The 27,382-nt window shown below is 44.1% G+C and overlaps 1 protein-coding gene across 4 annotated transcripts in view; it reads right to left on the reverse strand.

Moving 5' to 3' along the window:
• The window catches only part of BICD1 (BICD cargo adaptor 1), an 808,512-nt gene that overhangs the window by 292,656 nt on the left and 488,474 nt on the right, over positions 1–27,382 (reverse strand). For all 4 annotated transcript variants that reach the window (XM_086952776.1, XM_086952778.1, XM_086952777.1 and 1 more), the window contains exon 5: positions 16,866–17,960. In XM_086952776.1, the coding sequence (XP_086808902.1) occupies positions 16,866–17,960 (1,095 nt within the window). The remainder of the gene's footprint in view (positions 1–16,865; positions 17,961–27,382) is intronic.

Raw genomic sequence — 27,382 nt, forward strand, 5'->3', positions numbered from 1 at the left:
CATTATATAAAATCACTGCAAGCAGTGTATTCCCAAGACCAATGTTATTTGAGAGTTATGTTAGAGCCTCGGGTTATATGAAATGTACAGCAAAAATGTTAACGCCTCTTCTTAAAAGTGGAAATAAATCTACCTTCAGGCCATTAGCTTAAATTAAATGAATAACATACACTCTAAAGCACTCTAGTAAAACTGATGATGCGTTGCACATTCTTCTCCTCAGGTAAAATGGAATGTGTTGTACACATTTTAGAGCCACACGCCAATGAATGTTTTTACATTTATATTTATATGGTTCATAATTAAATTGTGGAACTCCATCCATTAGATCATCACGGTACGATGAATTTATTAATGATTCTGAAAATGTAATCTACCTTCAGAAATGCACGCTTGCTGATTAAGTAGTCTACCTCAGTGACATGTCCAACGTATAGAATTGTTTATTGTTGCTCTGTATGCATCATTTAGTTTAAAAACCTGGATAGAAAACAAATACGTCATTCTGTGGATTCAGTGCTTCCGAGTTTAATTACAGGACTCCAGATTAGATGTCCCAAATGCTAAAGCGGGCAGTATTGCATTAAAATATATATATATATATATATATATATATATATATATATATATATATATATCTATATATATATATATATATATATATATATATATGTATATTACCTACTGGCGGTTGCCAGTAGGTAGTTACAGTTAGGATTTTTTTCAATGTTAAATCTCAAAATTCTATTTGGAATAACTTTAGCGCCGGTTGACGAATCTGCCTGAAAATTTCCTCAAAATGGCCTCGTCGAGCTCCGGTCCTTCCCTGAAAGTTTGGGGGGGATGCGTCAAGCGGGGGCCGAGATAAAAGGGGGGTCCCAAAACGCGTTTTCCCCATGTTAATTTCCATAGGGCAGTCGACCTCACTTTTAGCCCGAACGGCTGAATGGATTTCCACCAAACTTGGCAAAATTGTAGGGACTGGTAGCCCGATGTGCCTTTGCTATGTCTCAAGATATGTGTTCCAGTGGATTTTGAGTAATTTAGGTTAAAAAAAATATATATATCTATGGCAGCGCCCCGGTACGCGCTCCAGGGAGCGCTCCGGGCGCGCCACGCGACTTGCGCACAGAAAGCTGATTGGCTCTCGGATGTCTGTAAACATTCGAAACAGTGCGGAGCGGCCGCCATCTTGTGTCTCCGTAGGATAGAGACACAAGAGATGGAAAAAAAAGGGGGAAATGACCATAAGGGGGCAGGGATAGACACCCCTGACCCCCTAGGTTTGATGTGGGGGCCATAAAAGGGCCCAGCGGGGCCCCCAATTTTTTTTTTCTTTTTTGATTTGCGCGGGGGGAGCGCCCGGTACGAGCACCAGGAAGCGGACCGGGGAGCTTACCATGGGGAAAAATGAATAATAGAGTTTTTAAAAAATTTAGCCTTTTTTTGAAATTGGAGGTAGTTCTAAAAAGAACTGTTTTTTTTCTTCTTTTTGTTGTTTTATATTTTTTTAATGTTTTTTGAACCATTTTGTACTTTTTTTGGGTTTTCAGAACACTTTTATATTGTTTTTGTATTTTTCGAGGGGAGAAACGAAAAAACAGGGAATTGAAAATGGCTCAACTGGAGCAAAAAAAAAAGAAAATAAATAATTAGGGTTGATTGGGGCATTTGTGGTTGTCCCCAGCAAGGACGATGAGCTTTACGCTCTGTTCTCCGTAGGAGATGGTCTTCCCACAATATTTATATGTGATTCTGAAATCTGCAAATCGTGGCTGAAAGCACGGCATCGTCTCACTTTCCTCTGGTGCAGACGCAGTGAGTTGCTTCCTTTTTGAGCTGGTTCTTGTTGATTGGGGAGGGTTACTGGCCAGTTCCCTCATCTCTGCAGCAGAAAAGTTTATAGGATGCTTGCGCTGCATGTGGCGGATCATCGTGTGATTTCCAAAGGAATATTTTTTATTAGGGTTCCCCCTAGAAAGTTCCATGTCACAGATCAGGCAAGTCACCTTGGCTGCATTTACCTTTTTCTTCCCCTGTGGAACCGAAAAAAACTCCCGAATAATGTGTGGTATGGGGTATTTTGTTCTTGGAGAAATGTTCTCCTCCCTTCTTCCTCCTCCTCCTCCTCCTCTTCCTCCTCTTGTTGACCACCAATGAAATCTTGTGGTGGTCCTCTTGGTTGTTGTGGTGGTGGTGGTGGTGCAGATGCACCAGCTGCTGCTGCTACTGAAGCCATTATAAAGATCAAAATGGTTCAGAGAGGTACAAGCAGGTCTTCCTCAGTCAAAGGACAAAGTCAGAAGAAGGAAAAAAGGTGGGGTCTTTCATCAGAAGGAAAAAAAAATGTTTTGAACCAATGAAAAGTGTTATTTTCAGGTCACATGACCAGTGGCTTCATTATTATGAAACCAAAACGGTTATGAACCAATGAAAGTGTTATTTTCAGGTCACATGACCCGACGCGCTTACGCTATGCGCGCCCGGGGGCGTGCTCCGGGTCGCGTAGCGTAAGCGCGTCGGAAGTTTACGATGCGCGATCGTATTCGCACGAGTGCTTCCGGGTGCGCTTACGCCGTGCGTTTCACGCAGACGCGGCTACGCGATACGTCACGATCATGTTTTCATTCGCGATAATGGCGCTCACGGGACGCTACCCGGTGCGCGCCCCGGGGCGCTTCATATAATTACGCTTTCCGGTGCACTCCCCAGGGCGCGCACCGGGAGCGCACCAAGGCAAAATTTTTTTTACAAAATATATATATTAAAAAAAATTCACAAAAAATTGTAGGGACTGGTAGCCCGATGTGCCTTTGCTATGTCTCAAGATATATGCTCAATTGGTTTTAACGAGAGTTAACTTTGAAAAAATATATATTGGGCTACATTGGGTTATATATATATGTTAGAGCCCAAATGTAGCCCAATGTAGCCAAATGTAGCCCAAAGATGGCCACCAGAGACAAAAAAAAACACATGTAGCCAAAATATTAGCCAGATGTAGCCAAAATATAGCCCAATGACAGAATGTTCCAGAGTGTTCTAAAGAATAACTAGTGCGCTAACAGTCTTACTTATAAACTGAGATTTATAGTTAGGAATTAGCATTAAGGTTTAAGGGTACAAGTCGGCCTAAACCGCATGTTGAATACAGATGGTCTGATCTAACTCATGTTCACTTTCGTTGTTAGCCCTTAAACTGCAATGGACCATGTGTTCCCGATCACTGACTTCCTTCGAATATGAAGTATCTCCGAGTATTCTGTCTTATCACTAGAGAAACTCTTTCTATTTTAGTGACCTTCTGAAGGAATTCTACAACTTGTCACCAGTTCACCCTTTGTAGGGATGCAACATTCACTCTGGGACACCCTCTGAGGATGTAATATTCACTCCGAGACACCAACTGGGGATGTAACATTCACTCTGAGACACCCACTGGGGATGTGATATTCACTCTGGGACACCCTCTGCGGATGCAACATTCCCTTTGGGACACCCTCTGGGGATGCACAACATTCCCTCTGGGACACCCTCTGTGGATGTAACATTCCCTTTGGGACACCCTCTGGGGATGCAAAATTCCCTCTGGGGATGTAACATTCACTCTGGGACACCCTCTGGGGATGTAATGTAACATTCACTCTGTAGCACTCTCTGAGGTTGTAACATTCACTCTAGAACACCCTCTGGGGATGTAACATTCAGGGCCGGACTGGGAACCAAAACCGGCCCTAGCAAAGTGCTCGGAACCCCCCCCCCCCCCCCCCGCCCCACTAGCGGGAGGAGGGGGGGTTGGAGGTGCCGCCGAGCGCACTGCTAGGGCCGCTTTTTGGGCGATTTTGTTGCAGGGCCGTTTTTTCGGCCCCCAGCGGCTCAAAACCGGCCCCCACCCTTGTGGCGCACCTGGGGATTGCCCGGTGCCCGCTATGGCCAGTCCAGGCCTGGTAACATTCCCTCTGGGGATGTAACATTCACTCTGTGGCACTCTCTGGGGAAGTAACATTCCCTCTGGGACACCCCCTGGGGATGTAACATTCACTCTGGGACACCCTCTGGGGATGTAACACTCCCTCTGAGGATGTACCATTCCCTCTTGGGCACCCTCTGGGGATGCAACATTCTCTATGGGACACCCTCTGGGGATGTAACATTCCCTCTGGGATACCCTCTGGGGATGTAACATTCCCTCTGGGACACCCTCTGGGGATGTGACATTCCCTCTGGGACACCCTCTGGGGATGTAACATTCCCTTTGGGACACCCTCTGGGGATGTAACATTCCCTTTGGGACACCCTCTGTGGATGTAACATTCCCTCTGGGACACCCTCTGGGGATGTAATATTCCCTCTTGGACACCCTCTGGGGATGTAACATTCCCTCTTGGGCACCCTCTGGGGGTGTAACATTCCCTCTGGTAATGTAACATTCCCTCTGGGGATGCAACATTCCCTCTGGGACACCCTCCGGGGATGTAACATTCCCTCTGGGACACCCTCTTGGGATGTAACATTCCCTCTGGGACACCCTCTGGGGATGTAACATTCCCTCTGGGGATGTGACATTCCCTCTGGGACACCCTCTGGGGATGTGACATTGCCTCTGGGGCACATTCTGGGGATGTTACATTCACTCTGGGGCACCCTCTTTCGGAGGTTACTCATAGTCACCCTTGCCTTTGTAATTTAGAGACATGGATTGCATAACCCAGACTAGAATATCGACTGTGTGTGGAAAGGTCAATGGCGCAGTAGGGAGGCTCCTCTGCATGTGTCTGAAATAACCCATTACCTTCAAACGCATTGAAGCAAGAGACGACACTCCCCGGGGCAGGACTAAACCAAGGCAGGCGATTTCCCATCCGATTCAACATTCGACACATTCAGCGCTTTCTGTATTTTCAAATAGATCTGGTAGTCCTCACTCACATTGGGACCGTGAGCATAAAACCACTGCTAAAAGCGGTGCTTTCCTGTGACAAGTCAGAAATTATCAACACAGGACAAGAACAGTTGCTGATCAAACTACATTTTTGGAAGTAGCACGTTCTTTAAGCAAAATGTGACCATAAAACACAGTTTTGCTTATTATTGTATTGTAGTTGTGTTCATGATAGACCCCTACAGAGGATCCGCGAGCAGTTTACAGCTGGGTAACCCGGTACCCTGTGGCAGTGCTGAGGATGACAGGGTGTGTCTGTCGTTTGGCCTACATAGGTATTATTTTGATAAACTATATGAAAATCTGCATTGTGCTCTTATTGAATATCGCTGCTGCTATGCCCAGATCTGAAGCGAAAAGGGGTCAAGTATAGACGAAAGATTCCGTAGATGCCTCACATGTATGGACAGAAAGTACGTGATAATAGTATGGCCTGTGTTTTGGAGTCATGCATATATAGCAGAGACTCTGCAAAATTCGCACTTGCACCGATGCATGAGTGTAGGTGAAGAGGGTGATGACATATAGGGTTGCGCAGGTGGATCCCATCCATCTTTGGTATGGTCCGTTTCATACGGTTGACTCATATTGATATTGGTGATACCCTTGAGCGTTAAAGCAAACTTGCATCCAGTATAGTATGTGCCCCAGAGCCCACATAGGAGCAGGAGAAAGTAACCCATAGGCATGGACATTGTTCAACAAGCACAGGATATGTCGTGATGGTCAAAAGTGCCAGAGCATCCCCCACAATTCGCCCAACCTTAAAATATCAATGAGGATTTCATCGATTCCCGACTGAAGGAACTCACAGTGATAGACATTATTCAGGCAGAGTGTATACCTAAGTAGTACACACATATGTGGAAGGGAGCAATCCAGACTAATTGAAATGAAACGCCAGGCTATAACATTTGCTCAGTTGAGTCTGTGAGTGCAGCGAAGGAGTGATCCTTAAGCAGGCACTATGGTATATTCTACAAGGAGACATTGAGGTGTTGAATATTATGCACCAGCCCATGATATATGATCTGAGGAGTCCACTTAGGAGCGCAGAGAACAACCTATGGAATGGGCCTTATGAACCTCCACTGCACTTGATCGAAGTGTATACATAGGAGCAGTAGAGAAGACCCCAAAGAAATGGGGCAGACACAATATGTGCTTTGAAGAGTATTCCCAGAAGTGCAGGAGGAGCAACCAAAGCGATGTTCATACAACACATGTAAAAGGAACTAAATCTTCCACCCAGGAGTGGTGATGGTGCAACTTGAGGACCTCAGAAAGACATCAGGAATGGTCAGTCAAACACAGCTTCTGTGAAAGGAAATTTTTTGGTTTTCTGACTAAGAGGGTCGAGGCAGGGGATACGATTTAGTGAGGAATGTGAGGGGGGAAAGCTGGACAGGATTTCTGGCTCTAGCATTCAAGCCCTTACAGTCAAACAGGAAGATTCCCTTAATCTCTCTGTCTTTTACCTAGCTGCCTGGGCTTACTCTCGAGGAAGAGAAGTTAGGTAGTGTGGAGTTCTAATCAGTGATGAGTTGGGAGGGTCTTGCCACAAGACAATACCCAGGATTGAGGGGAGCAGGGGCGTGAGAGAAGGAAGGGATTGGAGGGGTGAGAGAGAAAAGACTAATGTCTAAGGCAGAAAATGCCATAGGGAAAAAAACGAAGTGTAGAGAAGGAAACAAGAACAGGAAGTCAATGAACACGGACCCACTGAGATGACCTGTGCAGTTGTTGAACTGATTTGATTAAAAGTAAACTTTAATTGATGAAAATGAGGTAATTCTGTGTCAATGGATTCATTGTGTTGGAAGTAGAAGATTAAGCAAAATACGTCGCAGGTGCAGAATGGTGACATTTGAAGACCTTACAACATGTTGTAATTAAAGTAAAAATACATAAGTACACACAATGGCAACTTTTTTTAAAATCATAGATTAAGGGCCTCATTCATAGATAGGCAGGCTGGCCACCTCACTGCTCCTACACCAACACCAACCAGACTACCTATTCCCAATGTATCCACTGTTTTAAGGTCGAGCATTCAAGACCTCTTGTGTATACTTTAGTATATACTTCTTGTGGGCTTAAAGCCATCCCCCTGTTTTTTATTTTTATTTGTTTGTTTTAGTGTCCTTTAAAAATCCCTGCTTGTTAGTTGTCAGTCCGGCCTCTTTGTCCCTCCTTTTTTTCTTTTGTTCCTCCCACAGTGCAGGAACCAAGTACTGTACTTTTACGCTTTGGTTGTTTAGGCGACTATTTTTAGGTCTCGTCTAGCACAGTGTGCATGGGTTGCTCTAGGAGAGGGCCTCTTGGTTTTCTTGAAGCTTGTGCGTGTGATGCGCACACACTATTGGGCTTTTTGTAGGTCTTTATAAAAAGACAGCACTCAATTGGACAAAGGCGGGTGCATGTCCCACCTTTGTATCTGCCCAAGGTCTACGGCTTGCGAAAGCGAGCATCAGCGCCATCTGTTTCCAATTATCGCGCCCGCGTCTTGCGGTCGCTTTAATTGGAAACAGATGGTGGTCGCTCAAGCCCTGGCTTTTTTTTATGTCTTGCCTAGCGCTGCACGCTCTGCGAGAGCTATAGTCATCAATACATGTACTTGCGGCGGTATACAGATGAGTTTTATTACTGTGGATACGCACTTTCTTCATTAAACTGTAGGCCTCACGCCAAGTCACCGACAGCTGCGCTTGGTTCAGCTCGCCGGCCACACCCTCCAAAGTATCTTTCTTTCTTTCTATGATGCTTTCTTTTCTTTTCTTCACCACGACCTTGCAGCGCCAACCCTTTTCTCTGCGTTGTACTGTCCCGTCTTCCGAACTTGCTTGCACTAAACGCTGCCGGTGCAATGTGCTCCCCCCTAATCCGGCAGTTGCCTCTTCCCTTCACGGCGCTCCTCGTCATAACTCTTCGGTACTTCCCTCATTCCCATTTCATGTACATTGCCTCCCCGTCAGTGCCTGCTAAAAGAATTATGTCCTAGTACCCCTTCAGCCCACTCTATTTTTACACAGCAGCCATGTTGCGCTGTACGTGGTTTTCCTTTGCAGCTCAGTCTCGCTATAGTCTTAACATGGCCGCGCCCCTCCTAAGGTGGGCTATACAGGACACACAGCTCTATGGTACGCTGTTAGCCTTGTTGCACTTTCCTCTCTTTAGTAGGTGTCCCCAACATGGCCACTGAACATGTTCCATAATGCTCACGCACACAGGATCGCTGTGCATGCGCACTACAGCTAGGCAGCCACAAGCTCAAAACTATTTCCCACGGACCGTGTTTCCAACAACCCGCATGTACACGCTGGCTTCCCCTCCCACTAGTGGTAGGCACTGCAGGTCGCTGCTCTGCTGATCTCTCAGGCTTCCCCTGCCTGCTCTCCAGCGCAGTTCGGGAGCTGTTTGGCACACTGATGCTGAGGACAAAAAAGGAGCCGCTGCCATTTTCGCAGTGTGCACTGCTCTGCACGGCCCGGAGCGGTTTTTAGAACACATATCCGCACCACCACAAACTAACAATCCATGCATGAGCGGACCTAGACCACGGTGCCCGGCCTTGGCTCTGGGCTGACGCCGGCACCACCTCCTGCCGTATAGCGCCCGCAGCTCAGTAGGTGGCACCGTGGAACCAGCGGTCAAAGAGCATCCCAAGTGCTAGCTTCAAGCAAGATAGGTCTTCACCCCACCTATCTTTCTCTGCCAGCCCCTTCTACATTCCCCGCAGTCTCCTTTCTCCTGCCACCCTTCACCCCACCCCTGAAGCTTCTCACCCACTGCCCCCTTCCCCTTTTCATCCACTGCTCCTTTACTTCCCAGCTTCCCTTCTCTACTCCCGCTGCACTGCCTCCCTTGTCACTCTATTGCATTCTTCGCTCGTCTGCCCCGCCTGTCCTCTCCTTCTGTCCCTCAAGCACCACTCGCCCCCCTTCCGTCTCACCCACTTCACGCTCCTCATTGCCTTGTATCCTATTTAACCCCAACCCCTCTTACATCCCCCTGCATTCACAATGCAATAAGTCTCCCATTTGCGCAAAGTTAAGCTATTGGCATAGTCATTTCAATGCAAATAGCTCAAACTCTCCTAAATGAAAGACCTATTGCATTGCAAATGCTTGTTTCCCTTGGTTTCCTGCTCGTATTTCAGTGGGTGCACGTTGAGCTTCGGCGCCCATAGCTGCTTAAATATATAGCATTTCTCTATGGCTGCATGTAAACCTGGTAGGATACGGATGTGTGTTACCATTCTGAATCACTCTTATGATGAACAACTGCCAGCAAGGATTCTTGTGCGTCCCCCTTCTGCGCTCTGTAAGCCGTTATACACGCAGGTACATTCGCGGGTTTCAGGCAGCAGCACACATATACTATTTCCTGCAGTGGCAGATCACCAGGTGCATGTGTGGAAGAGCAGCGACTCTTCTAGAGCGAGCTGCTATCCTCTGCTTTCGTCCTCCGTCCTTCTCTTTGGCTGTGCGCCATCAGGAGGCCCTCTGCTGTTGCCACCCAAGTCTCCAGCTTTTCTCTGATTGAAATCTCTCAGGACTGCCACAGGAGAGTAAAATAAACAAAGTGCATGAGTGCTGGCCCTGGGGCACCAACTGCTGCATGACTGAGCCACCGGTCGCATCTGCACAGAGACGGTTCATCAGACTTAGCTCCTGGTGCCTCACACCAACACAAGGGTGTGGCAGTCTGTCTTTATTTATTTATTTATTTACTGACATTTATAGAGCGCGAACAATTACCCATGGGCATCTACTACAGATGTTTGTAAAATGGCTGTGCCTACAGGGGGACTGCACCGTTGCTCATCCCTCCTACAAGGAGCTTGTTGCGTGTATAGTTTGTGAAAATAAACTTGATCTACTTTTATAGTTTATTCTTTAATCCAGTCATTTCTATTTGTTTTGGGGGGTGTGAATACAGAATGCCAATAGGAATGGTGTCTGGTGAAGTTTCACTATGAGTAGTACGACTCAGTACTCTTTGTTGACGGCAGATATCACTGCCTTGTGAGCCATTTGTTTCAATTTTCCAAGTAGTGCCGGTATTCCGTCGGTTTTCGAATACACTTGGACTCTTTGTGGACAGAGCGGTACCAAGGGTACACACATGCGTAAGTCAATACTTTGCACTCTTGGTCTTAGGTCACAAAAAAGTTGTTTCCTGTGGCAGAAGCAGCTACCGTTTATGAAGTGAGTTGCACTGTGTTCTTGAAGGCTCAGCTTACAGCCACTCAGAGTGTCCTCAGGAACTGCTAATTTCCAGCTTTTCAGTGTGTTTACATGATACTGGCACTAAGGGACCATGAAAGGAACATGAACCATGTTCGGGGGTCACTTTTCATAACTGTCATCACACATTCCTATGTTGGGTGTGTACGTAATTTCAATGAAATCCACTCATCTTATGGCAACATGCTTTCATAGGGTCTCCTGAGTAAAATGATACCTCACTTGTGTGGCTGTCCAATACAGAATCGGCTAAAAACGTATGTTTAAAAAAATGCAGCGCTTAGAATTTGCTGTGCTAACCCTTTAATCATTATGTTTTTGGCCCATCCCTGGCACAGGCCCTTGGCCACCCAAGTGAGGTTTCATTTTACTTAGGAGACCAAGTGGAATACTGGATGGTAGGACATTTGTGCCGGCACGGTGATCTGACACAAGAATGTGTGGAAAAAGTGATTTTTTTCAGCTAAATTTGAGGTTTGCAGGGAATTCTAGGTAGGAATACTTTGGGGGACCCACGCAAGCCATACCTCCCTGGACATCCCCGGGTCTCTAGTTTTGAGAAATGTGTGGGTTTGGTAGATTTCCCTAGATGCCCCCGAGCCCGGGGCCAAAAAACCAGGTGACTCCCCTTGCAAAACCAGGTTGTTTTGTGATGGGCAATTTTGATGTCTCCACAATACGTTTTGAGCCCCTGCATGTCGCGGGCATTTAGCCCACCCACACGAGTGAGGCACCATTTGTAACGGGAGACCTGGGGGAACGCTGGCTGGTAGGAAATTTGTGTCAGTCCGGTGATCCCACAATTTTCCTACACAAAAATTGATTTTTTCAGTTAAATTTGAGGTCATTTTGTTATAGGTAATTTTAATGTGTCCACAATACGTTTTGGGCTCTTCCCTTCTGTGGGCACCTGGCCCACCCACACAAGTGAGGTACCGTTTTTTTATTGGGAGACTTGCGGGATGGGTGGAAGTTTTTGGACCCACACAGATTCCAGAACTTTCCATCACAGAGTGGAAAATTTGGGGAAAATGTGTTTTTTTAACAAAGTTTGAGGTTTGCAAGGGATTCTGGGTAACAGAACCTGGTGAGAGCCAAACAAGTCACTTCATCATGGATTCTTCGGTGTCTAGTTTTCGAAAATGTATAGGTTTTGCTAGGTTTCCCTAGGGGCCGGCAGAGCTAGTGTTCAAATTTCTGTTGGGGGCATTTGGCCTACCCACACAAGTGAGGTACCTTCTTTATTGGAAGACTTTGGGGAATGCGGGGTGGGTGGAATGTTGTGGATACACACAGATTCCATAACTTTTCATCACATAAATATGAGGATTTTTTTTTACGAAGTTCGAGGTTTGCGTGGGATTCCGAGTAACTGAACCTGGTGGGAACCACTCAAGCAATGCCATCCTGGATTCCTTTGAGTGTCTTGTATTAAAATATATATAGGTTTGCTAGGTTTCCCTAGGTGCTGGCAGAGCTAGCGTACACAATCCACAGCTAGGCACTTTGCAAGAAAAGGATCTGTTTTCACTGTAAAAATGTAGTGTGTCCACGTTGCGTTTTGGGCCATTTTCTGTCGCGGGCTCTAGGCCTACCCACACAAGTGAAGTACCATTTCTATCTGGAGAATTAGCGAAACCCATAATTGTACAGCAACTGACCTATTGAGTTTCTATGCATTTCTGCCAGTGGTGGTGCGTCCATTAGGGTGCTGGGGCGTTGCCCCACAAGCCGCCCGCGCCTGCAGCTCCTTCGGCGTCTGTGAACTTAAGTAAACTGACTCAGTTTACTTAAGTTCAGAGCCGCCGAGGGAGAACAGACAATCATGTCAGTCAGCATGACGTCGGACCGCCCACCCCTTCAGAGTCTGAAAAAAACATGAAGGATCTACACAAATGACTCCTTGCTGAATTCAGAGTTGTGCCTACATTGATACCTTATGTGGACAAAACGTTACAGAGGCATAAGTGTGAACTGCCCTAAGTAGCCAAAAAAAAAGGCTTAGCACGGGGGAGGGGGAAGGCCTAGCAGCGAAAGGGTTAACCCAGATCTCTTGACTGGGGATGAATGTTTGATTTGTTCTGCATTCAATCCATCATTTGTGTGTCTCTTGCTTTGCAAAAATACAAGCGTTTGCAGTCCAAGTAGCTCTAAATAAAAAAGAAAAAAGAAAAGGTAGCCCACCTCACTAAACATTACAATGCATCACACTCACAAGACACAAGGAAATTCTGCAGAAGAAACCTGAACTTAAAGTGCTATACTCTTCTCAAGAAGGAAAATTTACGTTGAGTTTAAAACAGGGACACTATGAATGTTGAAAGGCAGGATGCTTTCTGATTTTCCATTAGGAAGCGTCCCTCATGATTACAGCCGTGGTAGAGGGGAGATGCTCACTCATCAGACTGATATCTTGTTTACATTTTGCACTTGCTATATAACACTGTATATGGCAGAATGCTTTGAGCCGACCCGGATTAAGGCAGCGTTACTCACCAACATACTGATACCCAGGCTAGCCCCTGAGAGGAATGCTTAATTAGCGGGAGACATCACTGAAGATTAAATAGGTCAGATTACTGGCTCTTCCAAAACCCCGGGCGTAGTCAACTACTTTGCACAATACTGCAAAATAAACATAAAAAGGAAATCTAAGAAGGCTCCTCTCCACTTACAGACACTAATAAAATAAGAATATAAATCATGCTTAAACCTGACAAAGACCCCTACGACTGTGCAAGTCACAAGCCAACCTCTTTCATCAATGTTGATTTTAAGATCCTAGTAAAGGTTTTAGCAAATTGGCTATAGGGCCGATTAGTGTTACTGAGACATGCTGACCAAGTGGGATTCATACCACAATGCTCATCGGCATCAAGCTTAAGATCACTGGCCCACATGCGCAAGCTGGTAGTTTTGCTTGATACTGAGAACGCATTTGATTAGGTGGAGTGGGTATACCTATTCAGATGCTGGATTCTGTGAGTGTTGGCCAACAATTGTTGTCCAAGGTGAAGTGGCTCTACACTAACCCCACTGTAGTGGTCTCCTGCAAAGGACATAGCACACGACCCTTTAGGATTAATAGAGGAATGCGCTGCTGCCCTTGATTCTTGCCCTTGAGCCACTAGAGATAGGCATCAGAAATCACCCAGATATGCGGGGCATCCTCACTCCAGTTAGCGAGATTAAGGCATCATTTTATACTGATTGTAAGAACACCAGCCCCGGTTAACTTAGTCTAATAAAGACAGGTTGATGTTAATTTGTCCTATTAAGAAAATATTTTCATGTTCACCACCTTAGTAATTGTCCCCATGCACACTACTTCTCAACATGGTATCGCATATAGGTTCACTTTCTGAGGACCTTTTTCTTGTGATTGTGTTCCAGTACTTTTAATATTTCTATGAACATGTTAGTCTTTTTAGTTTTGATTCCAGCATATCACATCATTTATGAAGGCTTTTTTATGGCTGTATGAAACACCATCTTCTCCATTCAGTTATGCTTCTCTTTTTAACCTAGATAACCATTGAGTGATGTGTCTTGATACATAGTTATCTGAGCTAAGCTGTTTCTTCAATACCCCTATTTCTCGATTTGTTGAAACGAAACCTAGATTTCAGGGTAAATACTTATTGATAAGATCCATCATGGCTATACCGACAGTTAAGATGGTTACCTCTTTGGCAATTTTAAAGGGGACTGACAGGAATTTTCCTTCATTCAATCTTTTCTAATCATTCATTCTTCTTTATGCCCTGCATTTAGATTCATTTAGATGGAAATCTTATTGAATTTCTTTTATTAATGTTGATGCTTACTCCATCCTACTAGAAATTACCTCTTCGATTATTTTGCCTGGCACCCTATGGGAACTGACCAAGGTACAATATGCATTTTAAAGATCTTTTAAGGCATAATTTTAGAGGATTCCCCATTATGTGCACTCTAGACGATTTCTTCATTAATTTGAAATTCAAAGGCCCTAAAATATTTTTCTTATTTGTCCTTACAGTGGCCTGTTCAAACTATTTGTCCCTGCATATTTTTTCTCTCAGCAATTTAAAGATTTCCCAGTTGCATCAGCTTTCTGTACTACCAGCATTGGTAAGGATTCATCCTTATTTTTTGCACGCCTGAGTTACAAACACCCTGTTGAATCTGAGAGCCTTACTGGGCCCTCATTCTTATCTTTTTTGTTTGTTCTTTTATCTTTTGATGATAAGATTCAATTAGACACTCTAATTTGACGAAGGACTTTTTCACTGGAGCATTCACTTTCTTTTCACCTTATCTATTCCCTTTTGTCTTTTTTTATAACAAACCGAGAAGGCTGTGTGTGCTTACTATATATTTTGAGTTATATTTTACTTGTGGCTTTCCTGATGAAGGCGCTTGGGTTACCGAAATGCGCTTAGACTTGCTTCCATGAAGATTCATCGATAATCAAAGCCACTATATTCACTCTCATGCTGAATATACGTATTGCTATATCCTATGACCTACTGAATTACGACTTGAAAATAATGATTACTCCCAGATATTAGATTTGATCCTATGAGAAAGATTTGTCATAAATTGTATAATTCGAACTAAGGCTTTCAAGCAACATCATACAGCAATTCTGTATTCAGGTCATCAAGATCTTGTTTTGATTATTGAATGCATGTTTGTATGAGAGGAATGCCTGGAATGATTTATTCTGTTTTGAATCAGTCACGTTACAGACACTGAAATTTCATAGTTTTTAGAGATATTTTGTAAAAACAAAGGATGTTTATTTTTTCCTTCTTGTGTATGCTTGGCCTTCATATTAATATATCAAACATTATTAAGTAAACAGTTATTTGCTTATGGAATTGTCTGTACACTTGTGTTTTCTCTGCCCTGGCAATAGTTAGTAGTGGCAGGGGGTCCTAAACTATACATTGATTAGTTTAAACTGATGACATATTATTGACTCTCTCCAAACCTGCAACATTCTTTGCACATCTTACAACCCTGATATTGAAACATTCTACCTTTTTAGGCTACTGCATTAACTGGGGGAAATGAGATGCTATGCCCTTGACTCTTGCTTCTGCTATATTTGTGCTAGGACCACAGTTTTTCAGGGAAAACAAATAATCTCAAATACTTATGAATTCTTCTGAACGCCGGTCTAAATGTTATAGAAGACAACCTGAACCCCCTACTTGCTAAGATTCAGCAATGTATCCCTATGTGGACAGGCGCAGGTCGTTAAAATGAATGTGGCACACAGTGTAAGGAAATTTGTTAGTAAAAACAGAGCCAGACGTCTAGGAAATGCCCCCTGCAACAGACCATGAGGCAATACACCTGAAGGCACTAGATATAACATCCAGGTGCTTATCTTCAGAGAGGTAGGTCTCCTCTGGTTTTACTAACAAAATTCCTTACCCTCTCTTTAAAAAAAGGTCAGGGCCCAAGAAAATAACCCTAATGAATGCCCAAGACCATTTAGGCTTTTAAAAGGGCAGAAACATGTTGGTTCAATCTATTGGTATCCAAGGATCGTAGCATCCACCTAAATACCCAGCCAATACCTTACAGTTCTTTATTAATTATACCAAGTGTACCACCTTAATAAAAGAATACTTTTGTGTTATACCCGAGGTATTGTTTGCAAAAAATCATGACCCACATTGTCCAGAAACAAGATTATTATCTATGAACTCTCTCTGGGCCGTTCATAGATATTAATCTTGTTTCTGGGGATAGTCCAGTGAGAGGTCGAGCTCACTTTGATAGTACCATCTCACCAGGGTGGGACGAGGTAGCCTATGATGAAGCATGTCACAATACGTGAGTGAGTCCACCTCTTCCGATTCTTGGAATTGCTAGGTTCAGTAGGAGACATACCAGCATTATCCAAATAGGATCATTAGGAGTAGCAACTGGTAGTTTACCCCAGATGCTCTTACCATAAGGACACCACACCAATTGTTGTGTTTTGCAGTCACTTTAGAGGCGGGCGTGGGCCCTTCCCAGCCTCTCGCTTCTCCCTAGGTGTTAAATACCATGCTACCTACCCCAAATCCTGGGTCCTTCTGCCTTCCTATAATGGGTTGCTTGTTTTTCAAGCCAGACGGAGCACACTGCCAGTAAATGGGAGGTGATTTAAGTGATAGGAGTAAGTGGAATGCTCAATTGGATGCAGGTACTAGTAGAGAGTTGTGTATAGAATAAAAGCCCTGGGATATTTTCAGTGCTGAGTCATGGCAGCCCTGAAGCCACCCCCTGTACAGCAATACACATAGAGAAGGAACTGATGCGTCCATTGTAGAGATCTGAGTATAACCTAAAGGGTACAGATTTGAAACCTGCTTCCTCCACTTAGCATTTTAACATTCCAAGGTTGATAAAATGAGTACCAGTGAATAAGAAAAACAATACATGTTAACAGCTTCCAGAGAAAAACAAATAAAAGGGAGTGATAATTAAGTATAGCATTTAGTTATTGGAAAATCCTAGGGATTCTGCTGTTCCTCACCTTCACTCTTATCTCACAATTGCAATATGAAAATGAGAGGATTACACCAATAAAAGTGAAATCTAATGTCAGTGACTGGGAAGAGTGTTCTTTGCTGCAAAAGCATGAATGTCAAGATTAATACAGAGATGTTAGCAACAAAATAGCTGGGTACCTGTTTGTTGGCTTTTAAAACTGCTCTTAGCGTTGCAATTTGTTCACGCTTAGTACTCAACAGAGACTTCAGTTTCAGAATCTCCTCCAATAAGGTTTCCTTATCCTTGTCAATCATGGGCACCAGTTCCCTTGCTGCTGCTCGTTGTCGGGAGAGCTGCAAGGACCTGTCCACCGCCTTCTGCAAATGTTTGATCTGGTCTCTTATGATAGCATTGAGGTTATATATATTCATGGGCTCCTTACGAATGTCGCTAGCATCAGAGACTGGGGAAGATGGCGGTGCGGTGATGACCGGAGAAATGATAGGCATCTTTGGTGAGCTTTGTTCTTTACTGGTCTCTGTGCTTTCTTTTGGGACCAGGTCAGATAGGTTCTTTGCCTCTACCGGCGATGCCATGCCTCTTCGGGTGAGTCGCGGGGACAAGAGACCTTTGGGGTCATCAGGACCCTTAAGGCTTCCGCTGCGGTTCCCTCTGCTTTGCCTGTAATAGTCCAACATGACCCTGTTTGGAGTTTCATTGTTGCAAAGACAGACGTGATGATAGAGCTGCGCCAGCTCCTCGCTGAAAGTGACCAGCTCATCCTGGGCTGTGTTGAGGGTATTATGGTTTTCGTTTGCGACACTTGTCATCAAGTGCAGCTCTTGCTCCATGTTCATGAGCTTCTCATGACTTTCTTTTCTTTCTTTATCCATTCGCGATACCTGCTCATCAAACATTTGAACTCTGCTCACAAACTTTGCTTTTTCCTCTGTATAATTTTCTACATGCTTATTATACTTTTCCTTTAAGGCTTTGAGTTCAGCTTTCAGCTCAATCACTTCTGTGACAGCCAACTTGTACTTGCACTCTAGAATCTCCAAGCCGTTGATGTCCACATCATAGTCATGAGTGCCCTCCCCTGAGTCTGCGGCCCTGCCACAGTCCATGTCCCCTTTGAAGTCCTTGTTGCTCTGCAGCCTCCGCATGGCGTTGACATGCTCCGTCAGCCGATGCACCTGCTCGTGCTGCTCCGTTAGCGCCCCCTGTGTGTGCTCTAGCTGAGTCTGGGACTCCTGCAGGTTGGTCACAAGAATGGCGTTTTCCCGCTCAACCTGCAACACAAAGAAAAGTTGTGTATCAAAATACAGGGAAAATTCAGAATGATTTCAGTTGTTTTGTCCCCAAGCCCTGTTTTTCAACAGTGTTTACAATCATTGTGAAACACATGTATATAAGACAAACAGTTGGAACACCCTCAAGTAAAGTCCTAGCAGATATACAGAGACGATGCTAATCACAATACACATTAATGTAATAAAAACCAAAAAGCTGAGGGTGGAGGCTGATTAGATCCGCACACAACAAATGAATAGTGTCTCTGAGTATGGAATAGTGCACGAAACCAGGGGGTACTCCCCTCTATACTCCCCACAAAATAGGTACAAATCCTACAACAATGTTCAATACAATAAGGTTCAGCACTATAAACAATAATATTAACGTATCATGTCACAGTTCAAAATAAGTAGCACAAAAAGAAGCGTCCAGATCCAGGGTATATGTTTCTTGATGCAGTGTTCTCTTTATTTTTCACAACCAGATTTTCTCTTTAAAATTCCATTGACATAGCCAACGCGTTTCTTCTCCGAAGAGACTTCTTCAGGGTTTCAACGTATGGCATAAAGTGTATTCCTTAACTGATCATAAGGTTTCAAATCCAGTAATCATAGGATACTTATGGATGTCAAATGCTCAAAAACTGCATGATAACCGCCCGCTTCTTTGGTTAACACTTGGTTTTCTGCATTAATGTAATGACAAACAGAACAGAATTGACAAGGATTTGAAATTTGTGAAGCTGTAAAAGTGGCAATTAGATAAATGATTGCTTTCTTTACTTGATAGTTTTCTTGAGTGCCCACCACACTGAATCAGATAGCAGAGGCATGAATAAATAAGTATGGTTGGTCCACAGGTGGTACAGCACACTTCTTGCACATTTCAACGCCATATTGGTAAAGAATATGCTAGAAACAATATACTATGACCTTCTGGCCTAATGGAATGTAGCTCCTTACGAGGAGCACTTTGAGATTTGAATCTAGAACTGGCTGCCTCTCAACTCAACGGACGTTTTTGTATGCATCTGTATGGGTGGTGATTGCTCATTTCAGTAGGGTTTGCTGCTCGCTCCCTGGGTTGTTGAGAATGCAGGCTGTGCAACATCTCACCTAAAAGACACCTACTTACCTTCTCACTATCGGTCAGCAACTCACCAGGCGGATACTCAGCACAATTTTATATTTATATTACAAATTACATAATGTGGGGCAGATAAGTCAGAGCCTCAAAAGCTATTTTGCCTTCACATCCTGAGTTTAACAGTAAAGAGTATAGTATGTTACTTATGTACATGCGCATTTGTGCATGATTAAGCTTTTGTATGGTGCTATGTTCACACGTCTTTCTGATCATTGGGAAAAAAGAGATCTGGCTGGTATTGTTGGTCTGCTTCTTCATCTTTGGAGGATCACGATGGGAAATGACTCAATACACAAAGTCTCTCCATAGCACCTTAATGGCAGAGCTGGGAGGAGAGTGGAAAATGCCTCAACCCTAAGCAGTAAATGACAAATAAAACCTAAGGGCACACTGAGTGATACAACACCTTGTTAGCAGGTCTCAATATATAGATTAGGCAAGGCAGTTTCTCTGCTATGTGTCACAAGGTCCCTGCATACCTGATAAGGTACATAGTTGTGAGGTGTTGATGTTAGGTTATGTTATTTTATTTTATCTTATGGTAATGTGTAAAGTGCACTATCCCTCAAGAGGATATCTTGGTGCCCTAGCAGATGTGGGTCTTGGCATCCTGGGGCTAAGAGTGATGAGTAAAAAAGCCAGGTCTTCAGCTTCTTACAGAGTTCAAGAAGTAAGGAGGAGGCTTGAATGTTTTGCTGTGATGTTTAACTGCAGGTCATTCACACATTAGGAGCAATGCAGGAGAAAGCTCGACCCCGTGAGCTAGTTTTCTGAGTGCATGGGATGTTTGTATGTAGTAATTTGACCTACCAAAGGTGTCTGGAAGGTTTGTGAAAGCAGATCTGATTGTTGAGGTATGCTGGGTGGGCCCCTTAAAGGTACATTCGTATTACTGTCCTTCGCGTTTACTATTGCTTCCGAATGCATTCTAGGAGCCTTCTACTCCTGGTGAGTTGGATCTTGGATCTTGGTTCTGTTTCTGCGGATGTTCCACTGGCTATGCTCACCCCTTTATCAGCTGCTGTGGGGGTAGGATGGGAACACATTTGCTTTATAAACCTGCTCGGAGGTGTGTCTCTGGGATCATCGTCTGCGGTGGTTTGGAACAGAAATGTTTTGTCTACCTCTCGGAACACATACAAAATTGGCTATTCTGTTTGGTGGAAACTTTTGATTGAGCCTGTTTTAACAACTTAAAGTCATTTTAAATGTATTTTTATTTGCTTTTACATTTTTAATACTTACTTTCTGTGTGCTCTGGTTTTAAAACTGTTTGATTGCCTTTTTAATAATTTTAGCATCTTTTAAATTAACATATGCTGAATCATTGCTCATTAGGCGATATGGCTATCAAAACACAGTAAACAATATAGGCCCAGCTGAAGCCTGGAAAAGGAAGCATCGATGATGTTATTATAAATATACACACTTTTCCATTCTCAATTTATAGAAGCACTCTGCCTGCTGTCGTTGCGAGGTTGTTGCTGTGTCAGAGTCTCACCTTGGCTGATTCCTGTTTACCCTTTGAGAGGAGGGATGTCCAACTTGTGACCAAGAGAGGGGCTTACATACAGCATCTTCAGGTAATGGGGAGTTAGATCGTCCAACAGGGGATTCTTGGCAGAACACCGTCCCTAGGCAAAGAGGTTAGGGAGCGCATAGTCTGAGTACACTATACCCAGTACTTATACACACTGTTTTAGAACGATGGTGAAATCGCTTATCTTTTTCACTGTTCCTATATTGCTAATCACTTTTATCTGCTTCTGTCTATTAATCATTGCAGTGTAAACACCTAGGGCAACTCAAATATGTTCTAAATTAACATAATATGGCTTTACATCAACTTATAGGGACAACAGACCACACTATAAACAAATACAAAATGTATTTTATTTAAACGATCTAGTATAAATATCACTTCCAGATACATTTTAATCATCTTTCTTAGACCATCGACCAACAGAACGGTTCTGGAGCCTACATCGCGGTAAAAATGTAAACTTTTTCCTTTATGTCACTCAATAGGTCTCGGTACTTTGAGCGCATAAAAACTTTTCTATGTCATCTAGAAGGTCAGGATGCAGATGATGTACTATTGAATATAGAGTCTACCATTTGGTTTCCTGACAAAGGCACTTTTGTGCCGAAACACGTGCTTCCAGCCACTGACTGTCACCTGATCATATAAATCTTTTGTATTTATAGACTCTGTCTTTTCAATCTTGATGAAAAGCTCATGATATACTAGGAACTACAAGATATCATCAGTTTATCCTATTTGTGTTGCTATTGTCGTGTCTGTGTACCTTGTTCCTATTGTGCTGAAGGATTTTTTGAGTGAATGCAGTTATGACTGAAGTATGGAAGTGGATAAATGGATTTAATACTTATACTGTATTATTTAAATAAAATAAATGTTTTTTTTTTTTTATCCTCATTTGCGTGCATAGCTCCAATCTATCAAAACCAAGAAAAAAAACCACCACAGAGCAAAGAGACGACTGGTCGTGTACTGTGCTATCTCAGCTTATAGCTGGTAGGGGAATTCATACGATGAGTAGGGAGACCAATTCCCATCAGCACCATATACATTGACCAAGCATGAACTTGCTTCAGGCGGTACCTCAGTTGATAGTGCCCGAATTATCGAGGCCCCTTTAGCACCAAGACTGTTAGACTTGATAACTAGGATAGGCAATGCGCACATTAATCATAGGACCTGGGGAAAAAAAAAAAAAAAAAACCCAGGTTTGTCACTACTATCCAAGCATGGCCCAGAACGCTCTCCTATTGGGATTTCCTACTCTGGCTAAATCTAGTTTGGAAATTTGAAGGAGTGACGTTCGCCATTCATGTTCTGTAGGCGGTTGAGCATCTTTCCAGTGTCTACATATCTCCCTACGTGCCGCTAGAATGGAATAAAAGATCAAATTAGTTGCTGCGTTACGGGTTTAACTTTTCAGACCAAAGATAACAAGAGTGAGGTCTATAGAGACATGTTCACCCAAGGATTGTGATAACTTATTCTTTATGGCTTCCCAATAATCCGATAGATTTGGACATTCAAAAAACATGTGTATATCCGAGGCTGCGATTGACCCGCATCTAAGACATAGGACTGGGCCTGTTAATGAGAACTTAGTTAACCTATGGGGAGAATAGTATGCCCTATGTATTGTAAAGAGGTGATTCCTACGAAGCCACAAAGGTTTAACTAGGTCCCAAAGCATTGAACAAGAAGCGGTCCAAAGCTCTTCCACATCTAAGCCTGGCATTAGTTCAGCCCACAATGTTGTCGGTAGATGAAATTTGACATCTATTTCATCTATTATTTTATTGTACCAACGCGAAATTTCTTTCTTTGCCACTGGGCTGTCTAAAAGGCAAGTTACCAATTCGCTATAGCCACCAATAGGTTGCTTGTTACTTCGTGTTGGCTGCTCTTTATATGACTGTGACCAGCTGGAGATCTGGATATATTTAAATCTCGACAGACTTGGGCCTACTTTATTAATTAGATAGTCCCATGGAAGTAGAGACCCATCCATAAACAAGTCATCCCAACTATTGATACCAGCTTCTATTAGCGGATTATTAAGAGCATCTATTGTCCATAAGGGGGGAGCGGGTAGGTTCCATATCGGAGCCTTCGCAGAATAGTAACCAACCTTTATCGCTTGCCTAATTTTGTACCAAGTAGATACAATGCCTTGTAGAACTTTCAATTTTATCTTCTTAAAGAATTTGGGGTCGCCAAATTTGAACAAAAAAACAGCTTGATTTACTCCTTCGCATTCCAATAATGTGGAAAAAAGAGGGCCCATACCTATAGATGTCGGGGTTTTAAGCAACATACGCGTATGCGATAGCTGAAACGCCCATGCGTATATTTGAAGGTCTGGTCCAGCCAGCCCTCCCTTCTCCCTGCGACGCCTAATTTTTTTCCACGAGATTCTGGGACTTTTACTGTTCCAAATAAAGCTAGTGATCGCGCTCTGTAATTTTGAGATTAGTTTTGGATCAAAAAAAAGTAGAATTGAGTTAAACAAAAAAGAAACTTTAGGTAGGATACTCATCTTCACCAAATTAACCTTACCCAAAACTGAGAGCGGAAGATGAGACCAGTCTCTCATAAGTTTCCGACACTCTGCAGCTACTTTGTTGAAGTTAAAAGAAGCAATCGCGTTGATATCCTTAACTATGTTCACCCCCAGATAACGAATTTGGTTTTTGGATGTCCCGTTATTATCAGTTGTATTATTATTCCAGGACATTAACTCTGTCTTTAGGGCGTTAATTTCATATCCTGACACTTTGCCAAATTTAAGGGCCTGTTCGATTATCTCTGGGTATGCTTCGTCGTAGCTCGTAGAAAAAATCATAATATCGTCTGCATAAAGTGCCACCTTCTTATCCCAGCCACCAAAAATAAAAGGTTTAATGAGTATACTGTCTCTTAGGGTTTATCAAAGAGGAGGGGAGACAGGGGACAACCCTGTCTGGTTCCTCTCATGACCATAAAGGGCTCCGTCAAGCCTCCATTAATCAACAGAGAAGCAGATGGGCTTCGATATAGAAGATTTATCGTTCTCCGAAATCTGTCCCCCACGTTGAACCTCCTCAAGGCCTCCGACAGGTACAGCCAATTCACCCTGTCGAAAGCCTTGGTGGCGTCCAGCGTGAGGACAACCAGAGGGATTGCCTCCTTTATAGCAATATCTATCGAACCAATTAATTCATACGTAAGCTCAGAGAGCTGTCTCCCTTTAATAAACCCTTTTTGGTTCGGAGCTATAATATCAGGAGCTACCCGGCCCAACCGATTAGCTAATATAGATGTAAAAATTTTGTAGTCGGCGTTTAATATAGAGATAGGCCGGTAGGAACCACAATCTGAGGAGGGTTTACCAGGCTTTAGGATGAGGGTTATAGAGGCATTATTCCATGAATCTGGTGGTAACTCGCCATCTCTAAGAATTTGGTTAAAAAGAGTAACCAGGACTGGAGAAACCTCTGAGATGAGTTTTTTGTAAATTTCACATGGCAAACCATCAGTGCCTGCAGCCTTTCCACTCTTTGCTTTCTTTATAGCCTCCTCTACCTCCGTTATAGTTATTTCCCCCTCCAAAGAACAGGACTGTTCTGTTGTTAAAGACGGAAGAGAAATACCTTCGAGCCAACTAATTATATCATTCTGAGTAGGATTAAGGTCGTCCTGATATATGGATTGAGAAAAATTTCTAAAAGCTGCCCTAATTTCATCGTCCCTGGAAAAGGTGCCCCCCGCTGATGTGACTGAAGATATGTTGTTACGGACCCGGTCAGATTTTGTTTTCCATATTTACAACAAGGGGTGGTGAGGGACAGAGTCTCTGAATTAAGCAGAAAGCTCTCACCCAGTCAAGAGATCAGGGCTAGATCCAACACCGTTTTTTAGCTCACTGCACCATCCCAGTTTCAGAACCTGGCTGTATGCAAATTAGTCTGTTCCTGTCCCAGTGCATGATGGGAACAGGGCAAACCAAACTACAAAAGCCAATTCTTACACTGGGAAGGAAACAAGCTCCCGGGGACCGGTTTCTGGCATTACAGCCGTCTTCGGCCCGGTTTGCTTGAATCCTGATGGTGCAATGAGCAAGGGTCTCACATCTGAGAATACCCTTCCACGCTTAGGGTGGACAAAAATATTTACAACAAGGGGTGGTGAGGGACAGAGTCTCTGAATTAAGCAGAAAGCTCTCACCCAGTCAAGAGATCAGGGCTAGATCCAACACCGTTTTTTAGCTCACTGCACCATCCCAGTTTCAGAACCTGGCTGTATGCAAATTAGTCTGTTCCTGTCCCAGTGCATGATGGGAACAGGGCAAACCAAACTACAAAAGCCAATTCTTACACTGGGAAGGAAACAAGCTCCCGGGGACCGGTTTCTGGCATTACAGCCGTCTTCGGCCCGGTTTGCTTGAATCCTGATGGTGCAATGAGCAAGGGTCTCACATCTGAGAATACCCTTCCACGCTTAGGGTGGACAAAAATATTTACAACAAGGGGTGGTGAGGGACAGAGTCTCTGAATTAAGCAGAAAGCTCTCACCCAGTCAAGAGATCAGGGCTAGATCCAACACCGTTTTTTAGCTCACTGCACCATCCCAGTTTCAGAACCTGGCTGTATGCAAATTAGTCTGTTCCTGTCCCAGTGCATGATGGGAACAGGGCAAACCAAACTACAAAAGCCAATTCTTACACTGGGAAGGAAACAAGCTCCCGGGGACCGGTTTCTGGCATTACAGCCGTCTTCGGCCCGGTTTGCTTGAATCCTGATGGTGCAATGAGCAAGGGTCTCACATCTGAGAATACCCTTCCACGCTTAGGGTGGACAAAAATATTTACAACAAGGGGTGGTGAGGGACAGAGTCTCTGAATTAAGCAGAAAGCTCTCACCCAGTCAAGAGATCAGGGCTAGATCCAACACCGTTTTTTAGCTCACTGCACCATCCCAGTTTCAGAACCTGGCTGTATGCAAATTAGTCTGTTCCTGTCCCAGTGCATGATGGGAACAGGGCAAACCAAACTACAAAAGCCAATTCTTACACTGGGAAGGAAACAAGCTCCCGGGGACCGGTTTCTGGCATTACAGCCGTCTTCGGCCCGGTTTGCTTGAATCCTGATGGTGCAATGAGCAAGGGTCTCACATCTGAGAATACCCTTCCACGCTTAGGGTGGACAAAAATATTTACAACAAGGGGTGGTGAGGGACAGAGTCTCTGAATTAAGCAGAAAGCTCTCACCCAGTCAAGAGATCAGGGCTAGATCCAACACCGTTTTTTAGCTCACTGCACCATCCCAGTTTCAGAACCTGGCTGTATGCAAATTAGTCTGTTCCTGTCCCAGTGCATGATGGGAACAGGGCAAACCAAACTACAAAAGCCAATTCTTACACTGGGAAGGAAACAAGCTCCCGGGGACCGGTTTCTGGCATTACAGCCGTCTTCGGCCCGGTTTGCTTGAATCCTGATGGTGCAATGAGCAAGGGTCTCACATCTGAGAATACCCTTCCACGCTTAGGGTGGACAAAAATATTTACAACAAGGGGTGGTGAGGGACAGAGTCTCTGAATTAAGCAGAAAGCTCTCACCCAGTCAAGAGATCAGGGCTAGATCCAACACCGTTTTTTAGCTCACTGCACCATCCCAGTTTCAGAACCTGGCTGTATGCAAATTAGTCTGTTCCTGTCCCAGTGCATGATGGGAACAGGGCAAACCAAACTACAAAAGCCAATTCTTACACTGGGAAGGAAACAAGCTCCCGGGGACCGGTTTCTGGCATTACAGCCGTCTTCGGCCCGGTTTGCTTGAATCCTGATGGTGCAATGAGCAAGGGTCTCACATCTGAGAATACCCTTCCACGCTTAGGGTGGACAAAAATATTTACAACAAGGGGTGGTGAGGGACAGAGTCTCTGAATTAAGCAGAAAGCTCTCACCCAGTCAAGAGATCAGGGCTAGATCCAACACCGTTTTTTAGCTCACTGCACCATCCCAGTTTCAGAACCTGGCTGTATGCAAATTAGTCTGTTCCTGTTCCTGTCCCAGTGCATGATGGGAACAGGGCAAACCAAACTACAAAAGCCAATTCTTACACTGGGAAGGAAACAAGCTCCCGGGGACCGGTTTCTGGCATTACAGCCGTCTTCGGCCCGGTTTGCTTGAATCCTGATGGTGCAATGAGCAAGGGTCTCACATCTGAGAATACCCTTCCACGCTTAGGGTGGACAAAAATATTTACAACAAGGGGTGGTGAGGGACAGAGTCTCTGAATTAAGCAGAAAGCTCTCACCCAGTCAAGAGATCAGGGCTAGATCCAACACCGTTTTTTAGCTCACTGCACCATCCCAGTTTCAGAACCTGGCTGTATGCAAATTAGTCTGTTCCTGTCCCAGTGCATGATGGGAACAGGGCAAACCAAACTACAAAAGCCAATTCTTACACTGGGAAGGAAACAAGCTCCCGGGGACCGGTTTCTGGCATTACAGCCGTCTTCGGCCCGGTTTGCTTGAATCCTGATGGTGCAATGAGCAAGGGTCTCACATCTGAGAATACCCTTCCACGCTTAGGGTGGACAAAAATATTTACAACAAGGGGTGGTGAGGGACAGAGTCTCTGAATTAAGCAGAAAGCTCTCACCCAGTCAAGAGATCAGGGCTAGATCCAACACCGTTTTTTAGCTCACTGCACCATCCCAGTTTCAGAACCTGGCTGTATGCAAATTAGTCTG

This window comes from Lissotriton vulgaris, chromosome 1_2 (assembly GCF_964263255.1).
Source record: "Lissotriton vulgaris chromosome 1_2, aLisVul1.2, whole genome shotgun sequence".
Classification (NCBI taxonomy): Eukaryota; Metazoa; Chordata; class Amphibia; order Caudata; family Salamandridae; genus Lissotriton; species Lissotriton vulgaris.